Source organism: Castor canadensis, chromosome 14, assembly GCF_047511655.1.
Source record: "Castor canadensis chromosome 14, mCasCan1.hap1v2, whole genome shotgun sequence".
Taxonomy (NCBI): Eukaryota; Metazoa; Chordata; class Mammalia; order Rodentia; family Castoridae; genus Castor; species Castor canadensis.
Genome location: NC_133399.1, coordinates 25,898,252 through 25,910,869, shown reverse-complemented (window position 1 = coordinate 25,910,869; position 12,618 = coordinate 25,898,252). Strand labels below are relative to the sequence as shown.

Genomic DNA, 12,618 nt, shown 5'->3' with positions numbered 1-12,618 from the left:
CTGCCAAAAACAAAACCAAAATGCAAAAAACAACTTCAGGGAATTTTTTCACAACAGAGCAAGGGGGAGGAGATTCCCTGCCCGACCCTGTCCCCATCTCTCACCAGAGATTCGCACCCGCTGAACCCAACAGGAGCCTGGAAAACGGAGGCGCACTGGGGGTTCTGGGCCTGACCTTTGAGCCTCAGTTTCCCCCTCTGAAAACGGGTGTAAATTGAATCCACAGTGGGCTGGGATCTGAGAGGGGGTGGGGACACAAGCAGGGGCTGCCATCTCCTCTGTGCCCACAGGGTGGCACTTCCTTCCTTCTTTCTGCCTTTTGTTTTGGGTTGGCTTCAAACCACCCGTGGGAGGCAGAAGCAGGAGGCCACCCGGGGCCTGCAGCGGCCGGCTGGTAATTGCTTCATTGGCGGAATCAAAGCTCAACCGTGTGGCAAACAGGGTAAGTGAGCGGGGACGGCCTGGAGCACGCCGCCCGAGGCCCGCGTGCGGGAGCCAGGCCGGGTGCGTGCAGTGCATGCAGAAGTGGTGGAAGTTTCTGGTATCTGCCCTCAGCTGTTCTTTGAAAGAAGTTACTTAAAACCTTCATTGAGGCTGGCAAAGTCGCTGGAGCCATGAGTGCCTGCCTAGCAAGCAGGAGGCTCTGAGTTCAAATTCCAGTGCTGCCAAAAAAAATCAACCCTGCACTGAGGGGCTGAGGTATAGCTCAGCAGCAGGGTGCTTGCCATGCACCCCTAGCACCAAAAAAAAAAAAAAAAAAATATATATATATTATATAAATATATAAATATAAATATAAATATAAATATATTTATATATATAAATTATAAAATTTATATTTTTATATAAATTATATAATTATATATAAATTATAATTATAATTTATAATTATAAAATGTTATATAAATTATATAATTATATATTTTATATTTTTTATATAATTTATATAATTATAAATTATATAATTTATATATATAAATTATATTATATATAAATATATATATATATATATATATATTCGGGTTCATTGGGGCAGATTTCCAGATCATTTCTCTCAGTGCAGTTCACTGAACTCAGAACGGGTCCCCCAGTAACATGGATGTTACCTCATACGTGCTGAAGCTGGGCACCAGTGGCTCACGTCTGTAATCCCAGCTACTTGAGAGCTGAGACTGGGAGAATCACGGTTTGAAACCAGCCTGGGTAAATAGTTCAGGAGACCCCCATCTCCAAAAGAACCAGAGCAAAGTGGACTGGAGGTGTGGCTCAAGCAGTAGAGCGCCTGCTTTGCAAGCAAGAAGCCCTGAGTTCAAACCCCAGTACCCCCCCAAAAAATAAATAAATAAAATAAAAATGTGCTGAAGCTGGCTGGTCCAAGGGGTCTCATCCATTCCATCTGGCCAGGACAGGGTGGGGGAAGCTGCTTCATGAGCCTGACATCCCAACTGGTGTCCCCTGCTGCTCCCCCAGCCCTCGGGCCACCATCCCTCCCCACTCATGACCTCTCAAACCACAGCTGAGGTGGTGAGTCAGGCTAGAGCCTGTGGGGCTGAGCCCAAGTCTGTGGGAGAGGAAGAAGGGTGGGGAGTGCCCTGCTTGCAGCTGGCCTGGCCCTCTCTGGGGGCCAGCACCCCTACACTTGTTGGCAGTGATTTTCCATGATGACCAAGGGATAAGGAAGTAGCTAAGACTGTGTGTGAGCTCCTGGGTCACAGCATCCCACTGAGCCAGGAGGTGGCTCCCTTGCTTCCTGGGACTGGTCTGGCTCCCCTGAGACAGCTCGGGTTACAGGGACAATTCCTGCTCTTTGGGGATGGGCTCTCTCCTTCCCTGCCCCACCACTCCCTCAGGCCTGATAGCCTCTGGGAAGGGGGCAGGAGGAACTTGGGGATAAACAGTGAGACTGGCCTCCTAGATGGGCCTCGACTCCAGGGACCTCTTTTAGAATGTGGAAACCCTCCCCCATTCCACGGTGGACTGCAGGCCTGGCATGATCAAGGTGTCCTCCATGCCAGCTACCTTGTTGCACTTTGCATTGGCTGTTCCCCTTGCCTGGATTCCCATCTGCACACCTTTGTTCAGGTCTGAAACCAAAGACCAGTCCCCTAACCTCTGCCTAGTTTCCTGGTTTTCCAGTTAACATACAGCGCAGCTGGGCACTCCACCGCACACTTGCTTTTGCCCTCATCATGGCCTCCAGGAGGGCGTGACTCACAAAAGCAGGACACAGGTGCCCAATCCATATTTCCAAGTAAATAGGGGACGCCACCATGAGGCCCTGGGGCCACCCTGAAAGTGGACAGTGCAGGCCACAGGTGGAGTGAGTCACCTGTAAGCTCGTTTCAGAATACAGGGGTGTCCCCAGGACTCTAATCCTGGCTGTGTCCACAACCCAGGACCACTCCCCAAGCCTACTGTTGAGCCCGGAAGGGAGGGGGGCATCAGATCAGGGTAGCCTGGGCTCAAATCTGTCTCCTATGTTGGCTTTTTTTTTTTTTTTTTGCGGTACTGGGGTTTGAACTCAGGGCCTTTACCTTGAGCCACTCCACCAGCTCTTTTTTGTGAGGGTTTTTTGAGATAAGGTCTCACAAACTATTTGCCTGGGCTGGCTTCAAACTGCGGTCCTCCTGATCTCTGCCTCCTGAGTAGCTGGGATTACAGGCATGAGCCACCTGCGTCACCCAGCTCTATGCTAGCCTTCTGCACACAGCTGACCCCCTCCCCCTACATCGCTTTCCCTGTTCCTACTGGGAACAACTCTGGTCCAGTCACTCGGACCCGAGCTCTGATGGAGTCTCAGCTTTTGAGGTCAGCAGTAAGGACCTGGTAATCACTTTGTCTCTTTTTTCTAGAAACACTGTATCATGAGCTAGGCCAGCCTGCAACAGTGACAAGGGACTGCCTCAGGCAGGGCTCTGGGGCTTCCAATCTGAGCTCCACCTTTTCCCTTCTGGTGGCTTTGGGCTCAGGACAGACTCCTCAGAGGCCAAGGTGATCCCCCCCCCGCCCCCCGGGGTCCCTAAACATCTTACTCCCAATGCATGCAGTGTGGCTCATATGCCCAACCTCAGACTAGGAACCCACACATCACAGTTCCATGATGAGGCAAGTGGCCTGACAGTGCCAGGCCTCTGTCCCCCAATCTGTAAAATGGGCTTGGGATGGTGCTGGTGACCTGGTTCTGTTTCCTGGTTGTGGCAACTTAGATCTTGCTTCTGGCTGGGCGCCAGCGGCTCACACCTATCATCCTAGCTACTCAGGAAGCAGACATCAACAGGATCAAGGCTCGAAGCCAGCCCCAGGCAAATAGTTTTCGAGACCCTATCTCCAAAATACTTAACACAAAAAGGGCTGGTGGAGTGGCTCAAGGTGTAGGCCCTGAGTTCAAGTCCCACTACCAAAAAAAAAAAAAAATTCTTGCTTCTGCCTCTGCACAACTAGGCCCAGTGCTCAGCGAGCATCTATCTGGCCTCCAGAATTGTGGAGTTGCTGGACCTGCAGGGTGGCGGGGTGGCTCTTGGAAATAAGCCAGGCTGGGGGTGGTGGATCGGCTGGAGGCTGTGGCCTGAGGCTGTCCTGGGCAGCTGGCCAGTGCAGGGCAGTGACTCAGGGCCCAGGCATGCCCGAGCACTAGGGCCTTTCCAGGCCTCTCCCTGAATCCCTGCTGGCCCCCACCAGCCCTGTTCCTCACCCACCTCCTCCCTCCACAGGCCAGCCACTGTGAGCCTGGGTGCTGCCTCCCTGAAGGAGCCATCTTCGCTTTGGGGAAACCGTGGCCTAGGCTGCTGCGGGGAGGAGAGAGGGGGCAGCCAGAAGGCCGCACCTCCTTAAACACAGCAAGGCCATTCTCTGTGGAAGGAGAGCTGACCTGGCCCAGGGCCACAGACAAGCCCTGGCCTGTGGTTCCCTGGGTCCTTATCACAGGTGCCTGCCTCCCCCCACCCAGGTTTTGTGCGCCTGAGGGTTTGTTTGCCTCACCAGAGCGAGACCTGCCCCAGGACGCCCAAGCCGTGGCTGGGTTTGGACACAGGGTGAACTGCCTGCCCCAGGTTGGCAAGAATGCCACCAAGTCCACAGCAGCTACTCCATGTGTGGCCTCCCCACAGGGACACAGCAATGTCTGAGGACCTCTCCTGTTGTCAAGGCAGAGCAGGACATCCAGGAGGTGGGCAAGGATGCTAACTGTCCCAGAACATCTCCCGACGGCAAAGTCACCTGGCTCCCGGATGTTGCTAGGGCTGTGATGGGGACACCATCTCCGGCTAGTCTTTTGCTCTTGGGAGGCTGATTCTGCAGAGGGCCTGCTTCCACAGCTTACCATATAAAGGAAGTTTCTGGACTTGCTGGGGGTGGCTCAGTGGTGAGAACTTGCTGGGCACGTGCAAGGCCCTGGGCTTCATCCCCAGCACTGCCAAAAAAAGATAAGAACCTACCAGCTATGGAATGAAAACAGCCTGGAAGGCCAGAGGCAAACACTTGAGCAAATCCCTAACACCAGGCCTCTGCTCCACAGCAGGGCCCCAAAATGCTAGGAATGTTTGTCCATCAAATGGCCTGAGGCTGGGTTTCTTTTATTATTTATTTATTTTGTCGGCACTGAGTTTGATCTCAGCACTGGAGTTTGAACTTGGTCTCAAGCTTGCTAGGCAGGTGCTCTACCACTTAAACCACTTCGCCAGCCCTTTTTGCTTTATTTTTCAGGTAGGCTCTTTGGATTTTTTGCCCGAGGTTAGCCTCAGACTTCAATCCTCCCACATAACTGAGATTACAGATATGCACTATCACGCCTGACTTTTTTGGTTGAGATGGGGTCTCAGTAACTTTTTGCCCAGGGTGGCTTCAAACCTCTGGTTTCTGCCTCGTGAGTGCTGGGATTACAGGTGTGTACGACCAGGCGTGGCTGGACCTCTCTTTTCTGGGTAGACCTTCCTGGCCCTAGGACCCCCAAGGGTCACCTGATGATCATTCTCAGTGTCCACTTGGCATGGTTAGATGCTGCCAGGACTTACCGCTCCAGTTGCCTAGAAAGCTTTTCTCTGATCAAAGCACAGTAACTGCATTTATTTTAAACAACTTAAAGGGCTGGGGAGGTAACTCAGTGGTAGAGCACTTACCTAGCAATGAGCAAGGTCCTGCCTTCCGTTCCTGGCAGGGCAAAATAAACAAATGAATAAAATAAGCAATTCATGGGCTGGTGGAGTGGCTCAAGTGGTAGAGCCGCTGCCTAGCAACTGTGAGGCCATGAGTTCGAACCCCAGTGCTGCCAAAAAAAATTTTACAAAAGACAAACACTCGGAACCTGTCATCCTATACTATGGTGTCATTCGTAAGCGGGGCACACAGCAACCCAGTATAGTTAAATTAGTTCCCTGTTGCTACCTAACCAAGGCCAGCCCAGGATCGCAGGCCAAAATGGAGGGGAAAAAGAGACAGTAAAAATCCATGTACACAGAAACATTCACTTTAAACTAATCCCTCCGCTGTGCGACCCCCACCCCCGCGCCAGTTCCCGCAGCACGGATGTCGCAGCATGGAGACTCCCCGCTACCACCGGGTGTCCACCAGGCTCCACAGGTAGTCGCTGACGAACTGCTTGGAGAGCTGGGTGCTGTCCAGGTGGATGGGCTGCGCCACGCTGGGGCCGTGATGGACTGAGGCTCTGATGCAAGGAAAACGGTCCACGGAGCAAAGGACACTGCCCTTATTTTTTCTTTTTTTCTCCCAAATTTGTTTTTAATTTTTAAAAAGTGGTCTTTTAGTACTGGGTTTGGAATTCAGGGCCTCCCACATGCTAGGCAAGTGTTCTACCACTGAGCTATACTCTCCGCCCAATTTGCTACTTTTTTTTTTTTTCTTTTTGAGACAGGGACTCAAACTTGTAATCCTCCAGCCTCAGCCTCCCACTAAGTGCTGGGATTACAGACATGTGTCACCATGCCCAGCAATCTTATCTCCTTTCAGGCTGAAGAAGATTCTGGAGTATGCATGTCTGCTCATCTGTGCAGAGACACTTGGGTTGCACGCACCTTTGGTTACTGAGCGTAGTCCTTCTTTGAACATGATACAAAATACCTCTTCAAGACACTGACTTCAATTGGGAGTGATACCCAGAAGTGGAATTGTTGGATGCTAAGGTGCTTCTATTTGGTTTTTGGCTGTTCTGGGCTCTAACTCAGGGCCCCACACTTGCTAGGCAGGTGCTCTACCTTTTGAGCCACTCCACCAGCCCTTTTTGCTTTGTTATTTTTCAGGTAAGGTCTCATGCTTTTGTCCAGGGGCTGACCTTGGACTGTGATCCTTACCTGTGGCCATCTGATTACAGCTGGGATTACAGGCGTGAGCAACTGTGTCCAGCCTAGTAATTCTAATTTTTGAGGACTCACTGCACTGCTTTCCATAGCTGCTGACCTGTTTTACATCCCCACTGATTCCTCCAAAAAAGGATACTGCCTGTGATCATCCCGGGCTCGCACTCATAATCCCACTCAATTTTACTAATTTGGTGATAAAGTTGGGCCACATACCTAAAGAAAAGGAAGAAAAAAAAGGGAGGGGAGGTGGGGGAAGAGGAGAGAAGTTGCCATAGCCTGGACTTCACTGAGAGCAGTGCGGCTGAGCCCACAGCAGAGCCTCAGGCCCCTGCCCACAGAACCTACACAGCGGAAGGGATGGTGACTGTGGTGTCCTCGTCAACTTCTTTCTCCTGTCTCTCCAGGTCAGCCTCCATCTCCCTGAGCTCCTGCAGCTCCCTGGTGAGCTGAGTGCGGCAGGTCAAGGATCCTGGCTTTGGGGGGATGGAAGGCCGCCACCACCCATGTCACCAGGTGCAGTACTGGGACTAGAACCCAGGGCCTGGTGCGTGCTCAGCAAGCTCTCTGCCTGAGCCGCAGCCCTCGCCATCCCAGCCCTCGCCACGCTCGTGTTCTAGGGAGGCTGGGGTAAGGATATAGGAGGCTGCTCTGCAGGCGGGCGTCCTCCTCGGCCGACTTCTGGAGCTCGGCTTTCAGCTGCTCCAGCTCGACGCCCCTCTGGCACACATGCTCCTTACACTCAAGAAGGCTTTGGGCCACTTCCTTCTCTACCGCCAGGGTCTCTGTAGTGAGAGAAGCAGGCTCTCTCGTGTCTGCCCTTCCCCAGGAGGGCCCAGAGAAGAGGGATGTCCCACACCCCAGTCTACAGACAACACCCCACTTCCAGTCTGCAGCTCCATTTGCTGAGATTACAGGCGTGTACTACCATACTCTGCTCCAAAACTTATTTACGGTGCGAAGCTTAGAGTTCTACTTTCACATCCAATGAGCCATCATGCTGAGCAGCCCTGTGGTCCAGTCCTGAGCCTCCTTGTCTTCTACCTGACCATCTGTTCTGCTCTCCAGTGGCTGTGTCAGAGGCCAAATGCAAAGTCACTTGCCTGCTCAAGCACCTACCATGGCTCCCCAGCACATCTGCTTTATCTTTTTTTTTTTTTTTTCTCCAGTGCTGGGGATTGAACAGGGCTTCAAGCATGCTAGGCAGGAGTTCTACCACTAAGCTACATCCCCAGATCCCAGATCTCCTTTAGAATCTTTTTGTGTGGAGGAGGGGTCTCGCTATGAGGAACTCCTGGGCTCAAGAAATGCTCCTGCCTTAGCCTTCCAAGTAGCTGGGACTACATGCGTTTGCCACCACGCCCAGCTTGATTTATACATTCCTCATCTTTCATTCTCCCTGAGTCTCTTGGAACAAACCAGAATTAGCTGCATGTTGAGCAAAACATTCGAAAAGATCAAAAACATCTTAAGAAGGCCACTGTGTCCCTTCTAGAGAGTCACAGAAACTTGCCAACTACAAGAAATCCAGGATTAAAATGCTTCCAAAAGGACCTATGTTGAAGTTTTGGAAAACTTTAATGTTTCATCTGAGTGGAAAAGGTAAACATAACCCAGACATACCCCTCTCCAGAACTTTCCACATCCTGGAGGGGCCACTTTCAACTTGGAGCTGTTTTCTCTGGCACTGACACCCACTTTTCTAAATAATTTGCTTAGGCTGCTATTTCTTGGGCTGTCCGTATCCCACGGTGCCTGCCGATTTCCTGTTAGGATGGCTGAGGGTCTGGCTAGACACAGCCTTCCCCCCATTCTCAGCCCACCCTGCCAAGGCCAGCCCAGTCTGTGTCCCCCGGTGGTAACTTCCCATGGACATGCATCATAAGGCGCCACTGTTTACCTAAGTGAAGTTTGCTAAGTGCCACAGGATAACCCAAGAGCTGCTGGTCCCCATGTTTATTTTATTTTTTGGTAGGACTAGGGCTTGAACTCAGGGCTACACATTTGCAAAGCAGGTGCTCTACCGCTTAAGTCTGTAGTTGGGCTTGTTCTTTGTTGGCTTTTTATTTTTTTTTTGTATTTCTTTATTTTACTATGAGTTAAATAGTAATTTTTACTATTCCAGGCTGGCCTGGAACTCTTGATCCTCCTCTCGAAGCCTCCCCAGTGATGGGATTGCAGGCGTGAACCTCCACACCCAGCTTGTTTGCTTGTTTTAAAGGATTCTGGGGATGGAGCCCAGGGGCTCAAGCTTGCTAGGCAAGTGCTCTCCCACTGAGCTCTGTCCCCAGTCCCAAGGGGAGTGGTGAAACTTCTCCCATCACTTCAGAAGTGAAGAACAGAGGCTCAAAGAGGTCCTGGGCTTTGAGGGAAAGCACACAGCTTCCATGCTGGCATGTCTACCAGGTCTATTTGACTTAGAGCATGGCAGCCCCCAAACTCATCCCCTGTTTGAAAACCCAGCTAGGCTGAGTCACTCAGTGGAAGGGGAAGCAGAGAAGAGGGAGGAAAAAGGAAGGAGAGAGAAGAAAGGTTCTGTCTTTAAGAGTTCACAAGACCTGGCAAGATTTTATCTTCTACTTTACTTTAAGATAGGGTTTTGTTATGTAGCCCAGGCTGGGCTTGACCTCTCCATCCTCCTGCCTTGGCCTTCTGAGAGCTGTGATGATCTCAACCATGCCTATCTTGTAGATCTCCAAGTTCACTCTCACTCACCTCAGGACCTTTGCACGTGCAAAGGAACAGTTTCCCTGAGCCATTCCTTGGCTAGCTGCATAGATGATTCAAGCTTCAACTCAGAGGCCTCCTTGTAAAACACAACTGTAAAAAGGAATTAAAAGCAGGGTGCCTGTGGCTCACTCTGGTAATCCCAGCTACTCAGGAGGCAGAGATCAGGAGGATCACAGTTTGAAGCCAGTCTGGGCAAATGGTTCGTGAGACCCTATCTCAAAAAACTTTTCACAAAAAAGAGCTGGTGGAGTGGCTCAAGGTGTAAGCCCTTGAGTTCAAACCCCAGTACCACAAAAAAACCCAAAAAGGCATTAAAAATTCTGAGCACATAAGTTTCTGTAGGAAACTCTGACAGTTCCTCAAAAAATTAAACACTGTGTTACCAATGGATCCAGCAATTCCATTTTTGGGTGCGTACACAAAAGAACTGAACAGGAGGGTCTTTGAAGAGGCACATGCATGCCATATTTATGGCAGCACTATTCACAATACCCCAAAATATCCATTGGCTGGGTGTAATGGTGCATGCCTGTGAAGCAGGAGGCTCACACCTCTAATCTAGCTACTCAGGAGGCAGAGATCAGGAGGATTGTGGTTTGAAGCAAGCCTGGGCAAAGAGTTTGCCAGACCCTGTCTCAAAAAAACCCAACATAAAAAAAAAGGGGTGGAGGGGAGAAGAGTTTGAGGCTAGCCTGGGCTACATAATGAGACACTGTCCCCCCCACAAAAAAAAGTGGTAAAAATGATAAAACTGAAAACTTTACCATTTACTCATTGAAAATATGAGTGGTAAGCACAATGAGGTCATCCGTACAATGGCTATGAGTCAGCCTGACAGAGGAAGGACATTCTGATATGCAACAGACACCACAGATAAGCCTTGAGGACATTCTGCTCAGAGAGCTACCAGTCCCCAAAGGACAAATGGGGTGTGGTTTCACTCAAAAGAGGTTCCTAGAGTTCTCACGTTCGGAAAGACAGAAGACAGAATGGTGGGTGCCGGGGGCTAGGGGAGGAGAGGTGGGAAGGGTTTACTAGGAACAGAGGTTCAGTTTGGGAAGAAGAGAATGTTCTAGAGATAGATGATGGGGATGGCCACACAACCATGGGAGCGTGCAGAATGCCACAGAACTGTACCCTCAAAGTCACTAACATGGTAACTCTTGTTACCTCTATTTTGCCACAATAAAGAAAATTTTAGTAGTATTTAAAAAAGAAAAAGAAAAAAACCCACAAACTGGGGCATGGTGGCACAAGCCTATAATCCCAGCACTTAAAGGAAGGAGGGTCTCAAGTTAGAGGCAGGCTTGGGCTACACAGGGAGACCCTGTCTCAAAAAAAACAAAACAGTGGCTCACACCTGTAATCCCAGCCACTTGGGAGGCTGAGATCAAGAGGATCAGGGTTCCAGGCCAGCCGGGTAAATAATATGAGACCCAATCTCCAAAATAACCAGAGCAAAATGGATTGGAGGTGTGGCTCAAGTGGTAGAGTGGCTGCTTTGCAAGCAGGAAGCCCCGAGTTCAAACCCCAGTCCCACCTAAAAAAACAACTTCAGGGCTGGGATGTAGCTCAGTGATAGAGCACTTACCTACGTGTGAGGCCCTGGGTTTGATTCCAGCACCAAAAAAGAAAAGACAAAAAACAAAACAAAACAAAAAATCCAAAAGTCGGGTGCCAGTGGCGCACGCCTGTAATCCTAGCTACTCAGGAAGCAGAGATCAGGAGGATCACGGTTCCAAGCCAGCCCAGGCAAATAATCTGTGAGACCCTATCTTGAAAAAAAAAAAAAAAAAAGAAAATCACAAAAAGGGGCTGGTATAGTGGCTCAAGGTGAAGGGCCTGAGTTCAAACCCCAGTACCACAAAAAAAAAAAAAAAAAAAACCCAAAACAAACAAAAACCCCTGTCAGGGAGAAGCACAGTGACAAGGACAGGCCCCACTTGTCCAGGGCACCATGCTCTGCATGCACTGTGTAACATGGAACCCTGGCATCAGGCCAGCTCCCAGCAGCCCCATTTCACAGATGAGGAGAACCAGGCTTGGGGAGAGAAGCTGCAGACAGGCGAGCTCCTCCCACCTGCAGGAGAGGCTGGGTGCAGGCCTCTCTCAAATGTCACCAGCCTTAGTCACACAACCCAGTCTATATCCTTGACCTGATGACTGACAGATTTTTCTTGTTTATCCTGTCTCCTGCCCCCCTCCCCAGCAATGTCGGCCCCTGTAGGGGATCCTGTTTTGTTCTCTGGGGTCACAGCACGTGCTCCATCAAACGTCTGAACTGGACTTGGGGGCGTGGCTCAAGTGGTAGAGAGCTGCCTAGCAAGAGTGAGGCCCTGAGTTCAAACCCCAGTGCTGCAAAAAACAAATAAAATAAAAAAGTCGAACAACTTCGAGAAAGGCGTGAACTATTGCCACAATGGATGACAGCGAGGGAAAACCTCAAATCTCACAACTAAAAAGAGAGATGCTGGGATACCAAGCTGGAGCTGACTCTTGAGCCCCAGTTCAAACCCTGCATCCTCCAACTCCTGCTAAAGATGCGCTCATAAGGCGTCAGACCCTGCAAGCTCCTATATTTACTGCTAAACCCCTGGGACCCTAACCCATTTCACGAATGAGTGAGGCCCAAGGGTGGCAGCCCCTCCCACTCCCCTCAGCGATCTCGTGGGGGAAAAGAGCAAGGGGACAAGGGAGCCCGGGAGGAAGAAGGTTTCGAAGCTGGCCTGGCCACCTCGTTCCAGCACGCAGTCCCCGGCCCCTGCCTCCCCGCGCCCTCTGTCCGGCCCTCACCTCGCAGCCGCTGCTCGGCGCCGTCTTGCGTCTCCAGAAGCCGCTCCAACACCTGTTCGTGGCGACCCAGCAGCCGCCGCTGTTGTGCCTCGGCGCGGTTGACGCCCAACAGGCTCAGCAGCCCCTGGCTCACCTCCTCAATATCGCGGAAGGCCGCCATGACTACGCCAGGGCAAACCCGCGCAAATTTGACTGCAAGTGAGGCACGCCCCCTTTCCGGAGACGTAGTTTTTATTGGCTAACTTCTCCGTCAGTCAGCAGTGCCCAATAGGCGCGGGGAGGGGAGGGGACGTCTCAGAATAGGGGCGGTAGCTTCGGGTCTCTCCTGGTGCACAAGCGCCAGTTCCTCTATCAATCATCTTCAATGACCAATCGGCGGAGGGAAGGGACGGCGCCGCGAGACCGGCCTATTGCGCCTGCGCAGGCTGGAAAGATTTGAGCAACAAGCCAATGTATTTCTCCCAAAACCTGGTGCCAGCTGCGTGCGCGGCGAGGTTCTAGGGACGAAGCACTGAACTGTGTTTTATGGGACGTTCTACAGCGTGTGCTTGGGATACACAGACAGACATAACTAATAGATTGTATTAACAAAGTTAAGTCTGCAGCCAGATTTCTGGGATTCCAATCCCAGTTTTGCCCTTTCCTAGCTGTGTTACCCTGGACTACTCCTCTGTGCCTTACTTTCCTCTGCAGTCCAACAGTGCTGCCCTCAGGGTTGGCGTGAGGATTAACTGAAGATGATACTGGTATTCAGTTAGGTGACCTACAGGTGTTATCATACAGCAAG

At 51.0% G+C, this 12,618-nt stretch overlaps 1 protein-coding gene across 1 annotated transcript; it reads right to left on the bottom strand.

Moving 5' to 3' along the window:
• Positions 1 to 4,439: 4,439 nt before the first annotated feature.
• Spc24 (SPC24 component of NDC80 kinetochore complex) lies at positions 4,440 to 12,045 on the bottom strand. Its single transcript, XM_020186694.2, has 5 exons — positions 11,832 to 12,045; positions 6,949 to 7,093; positions 6,657 to 6,761; positions 6,448 to 6,524; positions 4,440 to 5,651 (listed from the first exon to the last, which is right to left on the bottom strand). The coding sequence occupies exons 1-5, from the start codon at positions 11,989 to 11,991 to the stop codon at positions 5,545 to 5,547; spliced, it is 594 nt and encodes a 197-aa protein (XP_020042283.1). The 5' UTR covers positions 11,992 to 12,045; the 3' UTR covers positions 4,440 to 5,544.
• Between the last annotated feature and the right edge of the window lie 573 nt (positions 12,046 to 12,618).

What these genes read in the sequence shown, in the direction of transcription:
- Spc24 (XM_020186694.2), bottom strand. Translation starts at nt 11,991, where the DNA reads ATGGCGGCCTTCCGCGATATTGAGGAGGTGAGCCAGGGGCTGCTGAGC. An exon ending in CGCCGAGCAGCGGCTGCGAG is followed by an intron (nt 7,094 to 11,831) that starts GTGAGGGCCGGA and finishes CTCTCACTACAG; the next exon opens with AGACCCTGGCGGTAGAGAAG. An exon ending in GTCACCATCCCTTCCGCTGT is followed by an intron (nt 6,525 to 6,656) that starts GTAGGTTCTGTG and finishes CCTTTTCTTTAG; the next exon opens with GTATGTGGCCCAACTTTATC.